General features: G+C 40.8%; 2 protein-coding genes across 2 annotated transcripts; one reads left to right on the top strand and one right to left on the bottom strand.

The window, feature by feature from the left end:
- The first annotated feature begins 1,257 nt into the window (after window positions 1-1,257).
- Window positions 1,258-11,309, top strand: LOC135472925 (nocturnin-like). The gene is made up of 2 exons (XM_064752658.1): window positions 1,258-1,410; window positions 9,243-11,309. Exons 1-2 carry the CDS (start codon window positions 1,263-1,265, stop codon window positions 10,352-10,354), a joined length of 1,260 nt encoding a protein of 419 aa, XP_064608728.1. The 5' UTR covers window positions 1,258-1,262; the 3' UTR covers window positions 10,355-11,309.
- Window positions 11,310-11,394: 85 nt separating this feature from the next.
- LOC135472486 (macrophage-expressed gene 1 protein-like) lies at window positions 11,395-14,059 on the bottom strand. Its single transcript, XM_064752008.1, has one exon. It carries the CDS (start codon window positions 13,925-13,927, stop codon window positions 11,591-11,593), a length of 2,337 nt encoding a protein of 778 aa, XP_064608078.1. The 5' UTR covers window positions 13,928-14,059; the 3' UTR covers window positions 11,395-11,590.
- Between the last annotated feature and the right edge of the window lie 5,174 nt (window positions 14,060-19,233).

The raw sequence follows: 19,233 nt of genomic DNA, 5'->3' as shown, positions 1-19,233 counted from the left end.
CTCGAGTCGACACTGAGTCAAACAGGTATTGCCAGTGGTCTGAGGACCCTGATCCCAACAACTTCATAAGCCCATGACCCAGCACCAACCAGGAAAAGGCGTAACGTCAGACAGCTAAAGCATCGATCCCCGTCTGTAATTTCTTCCTTTGTAGTAAAAATGCGCCGCTATGGGCCTCTGTATTAAAACAGCCAACTGCCATTTATCTGTCTTTTTCAAGGTCTCGCGCTATGTTTATAATGTGCACTTTCCTAATATTTATTTATTCAGCTATTCCTATTTATTTGATTGGTGTTTGACGCCCTACTCAAGAATACTTCACTTATACGACGGCATTATGGTGGAAGGAAAGTGAACAGAGCTCGGGGTGAACCCACAACCATCCGCAGGTTGCTAACAGACAGTCCCACTTATGGCCTTTGAGGAAGCTCATCAGAAGCTGGACTTCAACTCAAAGCGACTGCATTGGTGTGCCAATTCTTCGCGGATTTTCAGTAGAAATGGCAAATGAATCAGGATAACCAGAATCATATTGTATAGGACTTGGTACATGTCATATTGTTTTCACATTATTGCATGACGACATACACAGCTAACAATTAATAACTTGGTGTGCGTAAAACAGCAAGACTAATATATTATAACCATCATAAAGTATTTATTATTATTTACTGAATTATTATATTTTCCTTGATGTATGCTTAATTGTACAAAAGATAACAAAAACATCAAATTTGTGTACGTGAGTACCAGTGCTGTTTTTCTTATCTATTTTTGACATATTTTAATCATACTTTTTAAGATTTTATTACAGTAGGTCTACTACCCTCTCAGTTGTGAATAATTGTATTTTATGTAAATTTATAATAGTTTTAATTGTTGCAGATTTCTTTCTTCAAGTTTTGCAGAATTGAAAAATCTTGTGTACCAGAAAACTCTTGGTAATGGGTAAGCAGTTGGTTAACTGAAGATGTTAAATGTCGACTTGGGGTGACTTTTGAATGTCACATGTTGACTTGGGGTGACTTTTGAATATTAAATGTTAACTTGGGGTGACTTTTGAATGCTACAGTAAGAAACAAATGTGCATATTGGAATAATTACTTCATTTAGTTCTTACAAGCAGTTATCATTATACAGGAATGTATGTTATGATGTTTTTTTTCTGTAGTAAGAGACTTCCTTACTGTAAACTTTTTTTTTTTAGATAAAAAAAAATAATTTTGTTTTGACTGTTTTTTTTTCTGGTTAGTTTGAAAAACATGATGAGTGACAGACTTAAGGCGTTGAAGCAGAAGAGTGATGACCTGGGACTTCCGTCATTGTTGCCCAGACCATGGTGTCAGCTAAAGGCTCCAGCTGCTGATGATCAGATTATCCGTGTGATGCAGTGGAATGTTTTAGCTCAAGGTCAGCCATACATCTCAAGGTCAGCCATACCTTGATACATTGTTTTAGCATTACAAACTTGCTTTATATGTAACTAACAATGGAGGATAGAAGACACAATGAAGCGACTCATTCAGCAGTAACCAACCACCCAGTGGTAACCCTACACTCATTCAGCAGTAACCAACCCACCCAGTGGTAACTCCACACTCATTCAGCAGTAACCAACCCACCCAGTGGTAACCCCACACTCATTCAGCAGTAACCAACCCACCCAGTGGTAACTCCACACTCATTCAGCAGTAACCAACCCACCCAGTGGTAACCCCACACTCATTCAGCAGTAACCAACCCACCCAGTGGTAACCCCACACTCATTCAGCAGTAACCAACCACCCAGTGGTAACCCTACACTCATTCAGCAGTAACCAACCACCCAGTGGTAACCCTACACTCATTCAGCAGTAACCAACCCACCCAGTGGTAACTCCACACTCCTTCAGCAGTAACCAACCCATCCAGTGGTAACTCCACACTCCTTCAGCAGTAACCAACCCATCCAGTGGTAACCCCACACTGATTCAGCAGTAACCAACCCACCCAGTGGTAACCCTACACTCATTCAGCAGTAACCAACCCACCCAGTGGTAACTCCACACTCCTTCAGCAGTAACCAACCCATCCAGTGGTAACCCCACACTGATTCAGCAGTAACCAACGCACCCAGTGGTAACCCCACACTGATTCAGCAGTAACCAACCCACCCAGTGGTAGCTCCACACTGATTCAGCAGTAACCAACCCAACCAGTGGTAACCCCACACTGATTCAGCAGTAACCAACCCACCCAGTGGTAACCCCACACTGATTCAGCAGTAACCAACCCACCCAGTGGTAGCTCCACACTCATTCAGCAGTAACAACCCACCCAGTGGTAACCCCACACTGATTCAGCAGTAACCAACTCACCCAGTGGTAACCCCACACTGATTCAACAGTAACCAACCCACCCAGTGGTAGCTCCACACTCATTCAGCAGCAACCAACCCACCCAGTTGGTAACCCCACACTGATTCAGCAGTAACCAACCCACCCAGTGGTAACCCCACACTCATTCAGCAGTAACCAACCCACCCAGTGGTAACTCCACACTTTTTCAGCATTAAGCTAATAATCCACCCAGTGGTAACTCCACACTCATTCACCTGTAAGCTACATGTAACCAACTCGCTCGCTTATAGCCCTCATTTTTTCAGCACTAAGCTAACCAACCCACCCATTCGATCGGGTTTAAGTGCTGTGTAATAATCGCTAAGCTGCATGAATTTCGGGATTGCTGTTCTGTCCTGTGTCAGCTCATGCATTCAAAGGTGTAATCTTTGTATACCAGTAAAATGTGTTCTGGGTATGTACTGCTCAGTATCCTCGTGGAGAGACTGCACGGACTTCCCCGATCACAGGGGCGGTTGTGTTCGTAAATTTGTGTTATTATATTATGTAATCGTGCCAGATTTGACCAGCGGACTTTAAAACGGATCATTCTGTTGGTAGAAAGCTCCGGTGTCATCCAGGCATCTTAATGTGTCTTCATGTCAGGATCATCTAAACTGAATGTAAATACCACACCTGTCAGATTTATCAATCTCTTTTATCAACTTTGGATGAAGATGAGTTTCTTTTTGATTGGTGTTTTACGTCGTACTCAAGAATATTTCACTTGTACAACGGTGGCCAGCATTCTGGTGAGTGGAAACCGGGCAGAGCCCGCGGGAAACCCACGACCATCTGCAGGTTGCTGGCAGACCTTCCCACGTACGGCCGGAGAGGAAGCCAGCATCAGCTGGACATGAACTCAAATCGACCGCATTGGTGAGAGGCTTCTGGGTCATAACGCTGCGCTAGCGCGCCAACCAACTGAGCCATGGAGGCCCCCTCATAGTAAATTAACCCTCCCTTTGTTATGCCATACTTTAGGTATTCACCTAACTCATGCTGTGTATAGTGTTATGTTTTTATTTTGTGTCACTTTGCTTTGTAAGGGAACAATCAGTTGGATCGTTTTGGTTAATTTGGTCAAGAAATACGGTATTTTGGATCAACAGTTACTGTTACATTTAATAATCTTGAAAAAGTTCATTATGTCTTTGAGGAACTGGATATTTACATGAAGGTTTTAGTGCATGTGCTTTCACTCGCTATCTCTTTGTTTATTATGGGTACATCATGGATAACATAAATCAGTACAGAGTGGCAATTGGGGCATGGCACAATTTTATGTGTTATAAAGTGAGTCTACATCTTCGAAAATTATTTACATTATTTGAAGACATGCTAATTATGTTCCTGGGAATTGAATCCCTAACTGGTATATTTATTTTTTCTTTTCTGAGTACATTATGCAATCTGCATTACTCATTAGTTTTAAACATATGGCAGTCTTAATGAGGTGTGGTGATGTACATAGAAACCCGGAACCCCCAAATCAGCACAATTTATCTTGTTGTCATTTTAATGCCTGGAGTTTATTGGGCCAAGGTGATGATCAGCTGTCATCTTATTTTAAGTTAGATGAATTGTCCACTGTATTATCAAAGGAATATAATGGTGATGTTATGTGTGTGAGTGAAACCTGGCTTAGTGGTGATATTCCTGATGATACTGTTTATCTAGATGGGTATTGTATAGAAAGAAAGGACGGAGACGGATATGGAGGAGGGGTGGCAATTTATTGCAAGGAATCTCTTAATGTTACTAGACGTAAGGATTTAGAGAATGGCACTGAGATGTTATGGATAATGGTGGAACAGAATAACAAAAGTGTGCTGATCGCATCGTGTTACCAGCCACCTAACCAACCGGCTCATTTACGTAATCTGGAAGAAAATTTAACTTCAATCTTAAGAGAAAATCCCAATGCCATGTTAATAATGGGTGATTTTAATGATAGATGTCTACACTGGGAAAAATACCACGATACGAGCGAATTGAAAATGAGCCTTTATGATAGGGTAGCTGAGAAAAATCTTTTTCAATTAATTAATGAACCCACTGGATATACTGATGATGCTGCTTAAGTATTGGACTTAATTAGGAAGGATTGTATTGGTTATGTAATTGACTATGGAGTTGCCTCACCAATGGCTAATCTTGACCATTGTAGTATTTATTGTACTGTAAACATCTTATGTAACGAAAAACCGAAGGCTTTTGTAAGACATGTGTGGGACTTCAAATGTGCCGATTGGTATGGTCTGCACAACCTTCCCTCTGTTACATCATTTGATGCCATTGGTAATACTTTCTCTCATGTTAATGACAAATTATTTGTCTGGAACAGTTTGTTTTTGTCATGTTGCAATGAATGTATTCTGAATAAGAAAGTCATTATTAGACCACGTGACAAGCCTTGGATGACCAACGATGTTGGATACAAGATAAGAGTGAGGAGTCGTTTCAAAAAATACAAAAAAAAAGAGGACGAAGTCCAATGGGGATAAGTTTCGATATTATATATCTAGAAGGGAGGCCAATAATGCTAAACGTCAGGCAATACTCCACAAATTACTCCACAAATTTAAAAGGTAAACTCTCCAACCCTTAGCTGGATACAAAAACATACTGGTCGATAATGAAATCTCTACTAGGATCGAAAGCAAAATCGCCTATTCCTCCTCTTGCTGTCAATGGCAAAAACGTGTCAAATGACGTTGAAAAGACAAATGAATTCTTTACATTTTTGGCATCTCGGTCAGCCCCTCACCACACCCCTCTTACCACCTTTCACGTATGTTACAAAATCACGTCTCAGTTGTATACAAACCTGTGAAAATCAGATTAAACATTTCCTTGAGACTCTGAATACACGGAAAGCCTCAGATACCGATGGTATAAACAACTTCATGCTTAAAAATTCTGCTGATTGTATTGCAGCTTCCCTGACAAATCTTTTTAATTATTCCTTATGGACAGCTGTCTTTCCAGCAGCACTCTCAAGTCTGCCCTGTGTTTAAAAAAGGAGATAGACATGACGTTTCTGATTATCGATCAGTGTCCCTTCAACCCTCTCTTTCTAAGGCCTTGGAGAAGGTCATGTAAAAACATCTGTATGAGTATTGTATGTCAAATAATCTTCTTATACCACAGAACTCTGGAATTAAACGTGGGGATTCAACTCTATGCCAGCTTACAAAAATTGTTTATGACATATACAAAAGTCTTGACAGCGGAAATGACACCTGTTTACTATTTTTAGATGTCAGTAAGACATTTGATAAAGCCTGGCAAGATGGTCTCTTAAGTTAGAGCTGTTGGGTATTGAAGATCCTCTGCTTGTGTGGTTAAAAGATTATTTGTGTGACAGACAAATTAAGGTTTGCCTTAACGGCACAGAGTCCAAAACTTATCCAATATATGCTGGTGTCCCGCAAGGCTCTGTATTGGGTCCTATTTCTCTTCTTAATTTGTCAATGATATAAGTATGAATATTGAATGTGATATTAACATATTTGCAGATGCAAATTTAGCAATATCTTAGGCTAAACTTTATCGTGATCTTGAACGTCTGTCCATCTGGGCTAGTCAATGGCTTGTGTCATTTAATGCTACCGAAACTGTTGATCTCTTAATATCATTGAAAAATAATCCCTCACATCCGAGATTGCATTTAGATTGCGTAGCTGTGAAGAGCATTCCGTCCGATAAACATCTCGGAATTATTCTGCAACACAATGGTAAATGGAATGAGTATGTAAGGGCTATAGTTAAGAAAAGTAATATGAAATTGAGTATGATCTTCTATTGAATATGGAGACTGCAGCGATTCAGTATCCAACTCATTGGAAAATGTCCAACGCCGAGCAGCATTGGTATTGGCAGGGGGCTTACGTCCAACTTCATATAAATCTCTTTTAAATGAACTAAAATGGGAACCCTTATACAGTCAGCGTAGATCCAAGCGCATTCTGTTTTTTCATAAAATCATCAATGGGCTCTCACCTCCATACCTAAAGACCTTACTAATTCAAAGGTATAACAGTGAAACAGATGCCTACAATCTTTGAATATAGACATATCTTTCGATTATTTAAATGCCGATTTCAGATTTTCTCTTCTTCCTTCTTTCCTGAGACTACCAAAGAATGGAATTCAGTACCTGTTCATGTCCAAAACTCTTCATTGGAAACAGTTAAGAACTTTTTGTACTCTTAAGACAGTATTAACCGTGATCTAACATCTGTGTATAATTCATTCGACACCTTTCCCTCTATTGTGCTCTGTAGAATTAGAATGGGACTGAGCGCTCTTCATGGTGACCTCTTTAAATATAACATTATTGACGATCAGCCATGTAGTAAATGTAAACATAAATGTGAAAATGCATCTAATTATTTCCTTGACTGCCCTGCCTATGCCACTCATAGAAAGCATATGCTAAAAAGCATCTTTAGAATTATATCTCCTGGGGTTGACCCTTCTGTATTTTTGACCAGTTGTTCTAAACACATTTGTACTATACTCTTATTTGGTTCACCTGAACTAATCGTTAATAATAATCAATTGATCTTAAAATCTGTACATACTTATAATCATGTCCAATAGATTCACCATCCAAGTCCAGCAGTAATATGATTTGATTTTGATCTTTCTTTGTTCCAATCACTTTATTCTGTACATGTACATGTCATTTGTTCTCTTTGTTGTCTATGTTATTTTATGTATATACGTTGATTTTATTGTTTTGATTGTTGATTTTTTATTGTTTTATTGAGATCCCCTCGTGGCTATCGAGCTGTGGGAAATACTTGATAAACAAACAAAGAATTACAATTACCCATTGGAAATCCCACAATCTCCAGCATTAAGCTAACAAATTTGCACATTGGTAATCCCACACTCATTCAGCAGTAAGCTAACCAACTCACCCAGTGGTAACTCCACACTTTTTCAGCATTAAACTGACCAACTCATCCAGTGGTAAGCCCACACTTTTTCAGCATTAAGCTAACCAACTCACCCAGTGGTAAGCCCACACTCATCCAGCTGTAAGCTTGCTAACCAACTCACCCAGTGGTAATTCCACTCTTATTCAACAGTAGGGTAACCAACCCACCCAGTGATAAGCCCACACTCATTCAACAGTAAGGTAACTAACTCACCCAGTGGTAACCCTCCACTTTTTCAGCATTAGGCTGACCAGCTCACCCAGTGGTAATCCCACACTCATTCAACATTAAGCTAACCAATTCATACAGTGTTAATCCTACACTCATTCAGCATTGAGCTAACCAACTCAACAAAGTGGTATTCCTACATTCATTAAGCAGTATGCTGACAAATCTACCTAGTGGTAATCCCACACTCATTCAGCAGTATTCTAACCAACTCGCACAGTGGTAATCCTACATTCATTCAGCATTAAGCTAACCAATTCGCACAGTGGTAATCATACGCTCATTCAGCATTAAGCCAACCAATTCGCACAGTGGTAATCCCACACGCATTCAGCAGTATTCTAACCAACTCGCACAGCGGTAATCCTACATTCATTCAGCACTAAGCTCACCAACTCGCACAGTGGTATATCTACACTCATTTAGCAGTAAGCTAATCAACTTGCACAGTGGTAATCCCACACTCATTCAGCAGTAAGCTAACCAAATTGCACAGTGGTAATCCTACATTCATTCAGCATTAAGCTCACTAACTTGCACAGTGGTACCCTATACTCATTCAGCAGTAAGCTAACCAACTCGCACAGTGGTAATTCAACGCTCATTCAGCATTAAGCCAACCAATTCGCACAGTGGTAATCCCACACTCATTCAGCAGTAAGCTAACCAAATTGCACAGTGGTAATCCTACATTCATTCAGCATTAAGCTCACCAACTTACACAGTGGTACCCTATACTCATTCAGCAGTAAGCTAACCAACTTGCACAGTGGTAATCTTACGCTCATTCAGCAGTAATCTAACCAACTTGCACAGTGGTAATCCCACACTCATTCAGCAGTAATCTAACCAACTTGCACAGTGGTAATCCCACACTCATTCAGCAGTAAGCTTATCAACTTGCACAGTGGTAATCCTACGCTCATTCAGCATTAAGCTCACCAACGCGCACAGTGGTAATCCTACACTCATTCAGCAGTAAGCTAATCAACTTGCACAGTGGCAATCTCACACTCATTCAGCATTAAGCTCACCAACTCGCACAGTGGTATACCTACACTCATTTAGCAGTAAGCTAATCAACTTGCACAGTGGCAATCTCACACTCATTCAGCATTAAGCTCACCAACTCGCACAGTGGTATATCTACACTCATTTAGCAGTAAGCTAATCAACTTGCACAGTGGTAAGTCTTACACTCATTTAGCAGTAACCAATCAACCAAGTGGTAATCCCAGTGTCATTCAGCAGTAATCTTTCCAGCTCGCACAGAGATAAGCACTCATTCTGCAACCTTCAAGCCCTTCACTAATGTGGTTGCAAGTTCAAATCCAGCTCTCACTGCTTCAGTTGCAACTTTAAGTCAGGGAGGTATGTTAGGTGACTGACAAATGTTGGTGTTTTTCTCCGGACATCCAATTTTCTCCACCTAAAAACCTGATTGCCGTTGTATGAGCGAACTATTCTTGACCAAGGACAAGTCAATTCAGTAAAATGAATCCATCAGTCAGAAGTAGAATCACCAACATCCGCACCAGATACAGTCCTTCAACATTCAGGTTCCACTGAGTCAGATCAGATCTATTCAGTTAAACAATGGGTCAATAATTGACTGACTGACCTATCCCAGTATGGTATTTTTTAAGATTTTTGGTGTTTTTGACAATTTTTTTTTACGTTTCAGCTCTAAGCAAGGGAGAAGATAACTTTGTGCTGTGTCCTGGGAAAGCCCTCCAATGGGAGGTGAGGAGAGTGCGCCTGATAGAGGAGATTTTGACTCGCACTCCTGGTATTGTATGTTTGGAGGAGGTTGACATGATGACTCATTTTAATGCTGAATTGTCACAGGTTGGATATGAAGGCCTGTTCTTCTCAAAACTCTGGTCACCTTGTCTTGATGTCCAGGATAACTCTGGACCAGATGGTTGCGCCATTTTTTACCTCAAAGACCGACTGACACTCCTCAGTCATGATGACATTAAGATTTATGTCCCACCTGGCCGGACCTTATGTAATCAGGTAGGGCTTCTGGCAACCTTCAGTCAGAAGTGTGTCAGTCAACCCCGAGCATTCCATGTGGTGGTCACACACCTGAAGGCTAAGTCAGGCTATGAGGACTTGAGACGAAAGCAGGCTGAATACTTGACTGATTGGGTGTGGCAGAGGGTGGGAGAAGAACCAGTTATTATTTGTGGTGATTTTAATGGACAGCCGACAGAACCTTTCTACGAGGTTATGCAGAACAGTAAGCTCAACTTAACCTCTGTGTATAGACTGCTAACACAGGGTCACCAGGAACCTCCATACACAACCTGGAAGGTCAGAGGTATGGTGAATGGGCAGGCAAAGGTTATTGTGGAGGAGCAACACATGACAAAGGTCATAGGAGAGAAGCAAGAAACAGCAGAGGTCAAGAGGGAGGAGCAAAGGAAAGCAGAGGCCAAGGGGGAGGAACAAAGGAAAGCAGAGATCAAGAGGGAGGAGCAAAGGAAAGCAGAGATCAAGAGGGAGGAGCAAAGGAAAGCAGAGGTCAAGAGGGAGGAGCAAAGGAAAGCAGAGGTCAAGAGTGAGGAGCAACAGAGACAAGAGGTCAAGGAGACTGTGCAAGGCAGAAGAATAGCCACAACAGAAAGCTGCTCCACTATTGACTACATTTGGTTAAGTGAAGGTCAGTTTTCTGCTCTTGGCCTCCTTGGACTTCCACGTGAGCAGGATATAGGGTCTGGTAGACTGCCAAGCCTGGCTTATCCTTCTGATCACCTCTCCCTTGTGTGTGACTTAATACTAAAGAACTGATGGGTGGGACATTTTGGGAAATAATATAACAAAAATCAACAGCCAAAATTCGGTTAGAAATTGATATTTCTAACAAAATCACAAATATTTTCCCTTCCCAGTGGTGTTTCAAAGAATAAATTATCTCGGAGAAATAAGAAAAAATCAACAGCCACTGTTGTATAACAATAGCATGAGTTTCTGAGAGCATTGTTTTTATAATTCTCTGTCATTCCTCTAGGCAGACATTTCCATAATTATTCATTCGTCTTAAAGTCATAATAATATAATATTATTAATGGTGTTTCTGAGAATAAATTATCAAACTTTTTTGACCCATTTCGTCGTCATTCAGTTCGTATAGCTTATAAATGCCCTCTGTATTGTATCATCTAGATGATAACAATTGAAACTATATGTGACGGAAAGCGGACAAAGCCCAAAAAGGACATCACCTGTCATCAGGTAATTTTCAAATTGGGCTTGACTTGAGGAGTGTTTTACGGTCGCAGACTTTCCCATTTACGACTGGCGAGGAAGCCAAAATAAGCTGGACTTGAACTCAGAGTAAACGCATTTCTTCGGACTTGAATCCGCAACCTAGCCAGCTGTAGTTAGATTGGAACTGGCTGGATTTGATGGTGAAGAGCTATTCTGCTACAGCGTAAGATAAACGAGCCATTGAGTTGTTATCAACACGTATAAATGACATGTTGTTATCACACTTTATCTGTGTGTGTGTTTTTTTCTTGGCACTAATCGGTGCATTACACCTTATTCAAGAATACCTTGTCCACACGTCAGGAATCAAGTTCATGGATCGTAGAGTTCTGGTAGAGCACGGAGAAACCACGGCACTTCGTCAGGTAGCAGAACACCATGTTCCATGATCCCAAAACTCTAATCCAACGGTCACGGGTTTTGAACAGACGACAGTCTTAGTCAAGGGCTAATTTCTCTTCCTGTAAAATCTCTGTTCGGCCGAAAACTCATGTGTCTTACATGTGTCTTACTAGACATGCCCAAAGCAAATAAAGTCTAATTTTATTATGAATTTACCGAAATAAAACTAATTTTTTTATTTCAAAAATAAAGAAGATCAGGACAAGTACATATTATTTACAGAACAAGTGAACTTTGATAAAACAAAACAGAGTACCCTGACAAAAAACACGCATACCAAAAAAAACTGTCACATGATCACCTCCTCCTTTCACACATGGTTTGACTGATTGCTGTAGACGCCAGTTGGCTTATTTACTGAATGAGAAGTCTGGTTTCATTCACATATGTATCAGAATTGACTTCATCCACAGTTCCGTACTTTTCCGTCTGCGAGTTGATGGGTATCTCTCGCTCTTCGATTCTGTTTCGCCGGCCTCGGATGCGAACCACGATCACTACAACGATAAGACCGCACAGGACCGTGGCAGCTATACCAATACCAGCCCCTACCCCAGCGGAAACCTCTGTCTGGTCATCACCGTTGCTTCCCTCCCCCATTTTCTTTAGATGCTGCTTAGCCCACTGCGCTAAAGTTTTATCAGACTTGTTGTCAAGGCGAACCCAATCGCCTCGAGTTTCGTTTTTGATCCAGACTCTTCCAGCAACACCATAAACGATGATTGTGGTGGTAGTGTTGGGGTTGTCGCTAGGCTGAGGTATAAATGGGGGTCGGCGGATGCTTGGTAACGTTTTGTCATCCAGAGCTCCCATTTTGATGCAGAAGTTAATTTCACACGACTGGTCCAATGCGGCCAAATGTTGGCTGTAGCCATCTGGACAGCGATGAGGCCATTTTTGTGGTCCGGAGCTTTCCATGAACATTCGTAGTGGTTTGGATTCGCCTTGACGGAGGAGATGGCTGGGGGTCCCAGAATTCGGAAGAACCGTCAGGGGGTTTCCTGACGCACAACTGAAGAAACCAGCAAACGGCAAGGCATACTTACTTCCGAGTTCATAGTCGTCACTTACGCACACGTCAAGGTCTGTCCCGACCCTAAGTGGATAGAAGGCAACAGGGCATGACCTTCCTCCTGTCATTGGGTTGTTCGTTCGAGATGTGAACAGCCCTCCAAACAAGTAGCCCGAATTTTGGCTGACTTCTCCCTTCGCGGCGCACCAGTAAGCTTCATATCTGGCCATACTCGAGTAGCGCTTGTCTCCACATTCATCATGGCAACATTTCGCGAACAACCAGCACCGATGGCACTTTCTGTCGCATTCTCTTCGTGTGTCCGACTTTGTGGCGTATCCTTGGTGGAGAAGAACACTCTGGTATTCATCAGGACAGCTGTTACGTCCAGTAAGTGGGTTTTTCTGGGCAAGATTCGTGCACAGGTTTCCTGCGCCGAATGAACTCTGAGAGCACGTTTGGTACACGCCTCCAAAAGTGAAATTTGTCAGAGTTTGTTTACAGGAGCCGTCGTCAATGTTTGCTTGAAAACTGAAGTTGGGGGAGTCTTGCTTCGTGCAGCCAGCATACGTGTTGAACTTGTAGTAGAGGTCGATGGAAGACCGGACGAGTTCGGACAGATCTTTAATGGTGGGTTCCGGGAGTTCCGGCAGCGTTGAAGGTGTGATCACGAAGTGTAGAGGATCACCAGATCGGTCCACGGCCACGAGCTCGTTTTGCAAGCCGTCCTCCCAGAACTGGATGGTGAAATTGGCGCGTATGGCTGGACCGCCATTGGTTCTCACAGTCGAGTGTGTCATGTTGCCCATATACTGGTCTTGAAAGGTTTTGCTGGTTTGCTGAGAATACCCGGCGTCGAACTTCAGAACTGAGAAAAACGACGCACTGGCCGAAGCGGAGATGGAACTCTTGGAGTTCTCGTAGTTACTGGTGAAGGAATTTTTCACTTGGTCCTCCTTGACGAGCGCCGCTCCAGCGTCTGCACTGGTGACCACGTGGGTCCCGTAATCCCGCACCAGGAGCTGACTCAGGTATCCGGCGACTGCCGTGTTGTTGTTTTGGATTTGCGCAGCGATGTTCATCAACCTGCCCTTGAAGGCCGGGTGGAGCGGGGCGTCAGGCTGGAGCTTGGCCGTGTATAACGTATGGCGTATTTGAACCCGGGTCGTCGTGGCCTTGTCCTGAACCTGATGTTTCTTCACCGATTCGAACTCTGAGGAAAATTTGCCACTGATGCTGACGTGAGAGAAACCGACACCGACGTCGGCGTTGATGCTCCTGGAGGTGGCGCTGGAATAAGATGACCAGTGTTCGAACATCTCGGCAAAGACGTCTAGCTCGCTGGACTTGATCGGCACCACGAATACAGAGTCCGGGATCAGGTAACGACCGTCCTCCGTCGTCTTACACTGGTCAAATGTCCAGGTGACTACCTGTCCAGCATCCAGGTTTCTCAAGTTGTCGAAGCCGACTCCGGGGAGCACTTCGAAGCGGGTGAGAGGGGCAGCGGTACCTGACGTTTGTGAAGCGGACAGGCATCGACGTGGATCGTTCTGATCATACACGGGGACGAGTGACGGAGCGGCGTCTGTGGCGTAGACCTCAATCACTGTAAATGTAACTGTTAGCAGTGTTAGGGGAAGAGCCATCCACAATATGTTGTGAGATACTTGCCCCATTGTCTCGTATAATGTTAGTGCCCGACTTTAAAATAAACTGTGCCACCGTTGTATTTAGCAAGGAGCTTTCAGAGATAACCTGGACTGACTGCCAGTTAAATGTTCATCTCTAGGCGCCCAGCACAAGACTGGACTGTTTATTGTAATGCGAACAGATCATATGCCTAAGTATAGGTTGTGTTTGAATAACCACACACTTGTCACGAGGGATAACTTCCTGGTAGATATAACCCACTGTAGTTTCGTTTTCCCGCGATGACTCAAAGTCACACACTGTATTCAGGACCTACCGTCTACGCGCAGATCATGGCATTTCATCTGCTCTTGCTTTGCCGTCTTACCGTCTTCTCTTGCCCCCTCACTAAATTCCCCTAAATAGGAAAAGCTGTGGCAGTGATAATAGAACTGCTTACCCTTGCGTGTTTGTGAAAAGCCCCGTCATATACGCACACTGACGCACCCCACTATTTCAGTGACAATGTCAGTGTATACAACGTTTACATATATTTAGTGAGAGTATAGAACACGAACATATGAGGTCTCTACCATTAGAATTTGTACATGTGAATGAAGAGGGCTGAATTTGTCACATGAAATAAGGGACATATACTGGAGATGTTGCCGTCTATTGTCAGGAAATGATGTATTTAGAGCTCACGTCGACCAGAAGCAGTTATACAGTACCTCGGCAGAAGTCTTCTTATTTCGGTGAGAATCGCAACTCAAAATAGATACCTGATGAACTTTCAACTGCTAATAGCGGTATTTGAAGGGCTCTATATTGGACCGAGTTACTCCCAAATCTGCATATGTCGATACAGCAAAAATGTTAAAATAATTTTTTTTCAATTTAGCACACAATTAATTTGGCTGGTGTATTCAAATCTCTTAATTATTAATTTATGCACATAATTATTCTGTAATTTATTTACAGTATATTGTTTATAATGAATGTTTTTTCCCCATTATGTCTAGTTATAGTCTATTTCTTTTTGAGAGTCGCCTATATTCATCTGTCTGTAAAATCAGTCATACTGGCTACCAAAACTACCTTTAATCAGTGACACGTAGCAACACAAGCTCTACACATGGATAAGTTTGAAGTTCACATTCTTGCTAGGAAAATGAAGTAAGAACACTTTTTCTAATTCATAATGTTAAAGTTCATAAGCTCGGTTTCTACCGCAAGAAGCAATTGCCTCGGGTGACGTCATAATTATTCAAAAAGCAGTGGTATGCTGGGTACTGAGCGGAGTTCAACATGTTTTGAAGGAGGGTGACACCAGTTACCTGAACTGCTGTTTCTGACATTGCCATATTTGAAATCGTTCGCACGTTTTAATATAATATAATCTTAATAAATGAATTTTACTTTATCTCTTATAGTATATGATCACACGACGGTATATTTCAGAGGTGGATATTAGGAAATTAAAGCAATCTATTTATTCTCAGAGACACCAGTGTAGGCTGTGTTATTGCATGGGGTTTGCTCTAACTGCTTGTTGGTGCAGCAAGTGTAAAACAAATTACTCTCCACGCCCAAAAACAAGCATGCAACTTGAATATTTTTTTTTTTATTTTTTTTTTCTTATTGGTGTTTTACGCCGTACTCAAGAATATTTCACTTATACGACGGCGGCCAGCATTATGGTGGGTGGAAACCGGGAAGAGCCAGGGGGAAACCCACGACCACCCAGCTGAATATAGGCGACTCTCTGAAGGAAATGGACTATATAGCTACAAGTACATTTTGCGATTTTACATTGTCTCTATATGGTATTTAGGAAAGAGGGTTAATTGTGGAATGAACATAAGTTAAATGGGAACAGCTATGCTTAATTCTGTGTAATTAGTTATTTTAGTGACGAAATGCTTGTAATTGTGAGAATCCTCAGGCCATTGCTTGCACCAACAAACACATCGTTTTCCTCACTATACATTCATCAAGTGTTTTAAAGCGTGAAATGTTACACGAAAGATCAAAGAGTAATCATATATAGCTGTGGACAACTTATTGAATGGTGACCGAGTTAAGACGAGTTCGCTCTTTCCTATACATCTTGCCAGAAAGATCCCAAAGCACACATACCTTCAGTACTTTGTGTATGGTACATGATAAGTGACTGTCTAACATCGTTATCAAGTTACAAGTTGTTATCCATAAAGAAACTTTGTGATGCTATTCTGTCAACTTCTGTATGACTTCTGTAATAAGAACTTGTGCCTATTGTAGTTTTGAACTTAGCCGTCTTCGATCGCATCGTTAAAATGTGCCTGACATGCCTAAACCGTGAACTTAATACAGTAAAAAAGAAATATATAGATAATTTTAATAGTTCTAGCACAAGTTGTAGAGTGTGTTGCATGGCCTGTATTTAACATTATAGGCGAATTTTCCTTAACGTTACCTGTACATATGATGTATAAGGTCTTATTTAGTTGTTTGGTCACTGTAGCATGTGCTCTACCACCAAATCCCGTTGAAGTGATTCAAGTACATTTAACTCAACTCAACTTCCGTATCTTGTTGACATCAGTTGGGTAGGACAAACTATTATTGTCAGCCCTTAACTTCCTCATTGGTGTGGTATAGTGCCTATATTTATTGAACATGTGATGAACAATAACGATATCTGTGTTGTGACATTGAAAGATTACATCATCATGCAGCTCCATCATTATCTATTGTGGTTTCTGTTTTACCATAAATAGTAAGTTGTCAGCACTATTACATGGTTATTAAACATGTTAATCATACTTTGCCGACACATTCGTATATTGGTCTAAATATCAGCCAATAATCGCAGGCTGTCGCCCTTTGCTAGATATATATAGCTGAAGATCCGGACGGCTCTGTGCCGGTATATCGAGACTGGGTCTTTTTTCATATATACACAAACTGGCATATTATCAGATATCGTCTGCCTTCGGGTTGATGACTCGGTTCAGCATTTTTGTGGAAGGAAATATAGCCGTCCCATTCTGGGTCGACATTTTGTTGAGAGTTTTCTTTTGTTTTTCTTCTCCTCTTGTTTGTATATATAGTAATATCAGTCTGAGCTGGACATTGAACTCACTCACATAAGTTAAGACTTATATACTTCGACGCAGTTTTTCTGTTGAAATCAAAGTACGGTACTATAGGAAGTGTTCCTGGCCTTTACCTTGACCAGCTGTTCAGTGTTTCGTTAAAACATATGTAAACGACGTTAATTTAGGCAATATTTCAGTATGTGTGAAATGTTACCCTTATTGGAGATGCAAGAATACCGTAAAGTAAACCAGAGCGTCGTATACATGTAGACCAGAGCGTATATATATATATATATATATATATATATATATATATATATATATATATATCGGCCTATACCAGTCAACTATAATGGAGATTCCAGCTTGATAACCGCAAGATCATTTACCAAAGCAATGTTTAACAGAAACCACTAACCAAACAGGAAATGTAAAAAGTATGAAACTTTGATGGAGTTTTGTTAAGGGGAATAAGTGAAGACGCAAAAGAATGTTTTAGGCGCGTTAATTTAATCAATAACAAATCATTTACCACGTGTATAGATAGCAGATCATCAGTATTCAAGACTTATAAAGAGGAAACACAGACAGTGTGATGGTTTATCAATGGTCACAGGCCACCGATGAAATACGGTCTCTTTGTCAGTTTACCTCAGTTCGAATTTTATCCTAACTGTTCATGTAAGAGCGTAAATAAATGCACATTACATGCCTTCAAGTACAATGGCTAAAGCAGATTTAGGTAAAAAAGGAATGCAGTGATGTTACTTGCAGTTTATTGGTGATCAGTATGTTGATTTTAGAACATCAAAATCAACACTCCAGCTAAACCCTGTGACTGTAAACAAGTGGCCGCGTTTAATTGGTTCTATATGATCAGATATAAGATCTTTAATTCGTCTGGTGTCTTTCTTCAATTCCAAATAGAAACGTCATTGTATGAGTGAAAATATTCTCTAGTAAAGCGTACGAGCCAGCGGTTTCTCCACAGGCTTTGTCGGGTTTCCTCCTTCCACCAACCTGACAGCCGTCAAATCATTGTAAATTTCGAGAATAGCAATCCTATAAAAAAATCAAATGCAAATGACGCCACCCAAAGTTTTACCATTTACATAGCAATTTATTCAAAAACACTGGTTGTATAAAACGTTTTGTTCCCATTGTAACGATCAAATTACTCGTGGTTATATTTACTACAATTATCTGCTGATCTCTTATAAACAGTGGAGAGATCGAGCTGGACTTTAACAAATAGCATCTATTTAAATACAACATGGTTTTAACCATACACATAACACAATAAACATCCCGTCACAAGCCACGCCATAAGGACAGTAATTTTTAAGACAATTATTTTCACGACTTGATATAACAGTTTAATATTCATATACTATATTTTTTACGAATTGGACAATATGGAAAATACACATGTATATAACAATATATACCTGCACCACCGCAATGCATCGCTGACTAAAATTGTCATGTTCCCAAATGGTACAGTCTGGACTTTAATGAAGTTGCTTCACATTAACATCATATGCAAAACTACTTATGCATAACACATAATTACTATATAATCCTGTCTGAAATACTGCATAAGACAATGCCCACCTGTAATAATTAGGTTACAATCAATACAATGTCTTCTTTTTTCTCTGTGACAGTACTTGTTTGTAAAGCGAATGAAACGAAAAGTGCATTCTAATATAAATTACGTTTAGTCTGCATATATATATATATATATATATATATAGAGAGAGAGAGAGAGAGAGATTGCTCTTTTGAAATGTGTATTCAAAAATTTTTTCGTCTACAAATAAACAGGCTTAAGTCCCTCAAATCAAACTTGCTGTAGCAAGTGACCATTGTTATATCCTGATCATGAGTAGAGGCAGCCAATGAACTCAACTTCCGCCTACGTAAATTGGGCCACACACACATAATTGGCGTGTACCAATTATGGCATGACCAATGTGGGAAAATGGACGCCTCCGTCTTTTCACAAGCATTTTATCACCATTCAGAGGATTCTTAAAAAATGCATTAAATACTTAAAATCAAATCTGAAAAGAGCAAAGACATCTTTTAGGTGATGTATAGTGTTTTGTTAGAGATTTATAGATTGTTTGTTCTGCTGGAGTCTTTTATATTTCGCATAATTTGTTTTCCTTTCAGTTTATTTTTATGTTAAAGTGAAAGACAGCACCTGACTAATGTTTACGTCCACTGAAAGACTCATTCCAGACTGTAAGACTGTATCTTAAACC

The sequence above is a fragment of the Liolophura sinensis genome, chromosome 8, assembly GCF_032854445.1.
Source record: "Liolophura sinensis isolate JHLJ2023 chromosome 8, CUHK_Ljap_v2, whole genome shotgun sequence".
Taxonomy (NCBI): Eukaryota; Metazoa; Mollusca; class Polyplacophora; order Chitonida; family Chitonidae; genus Liolophura; species Liolophura sinensis.
Note: the sequence above shows the minus strand (reverse complement) of the source record. Positions and strands in the feature narration are given on the sequence as shown.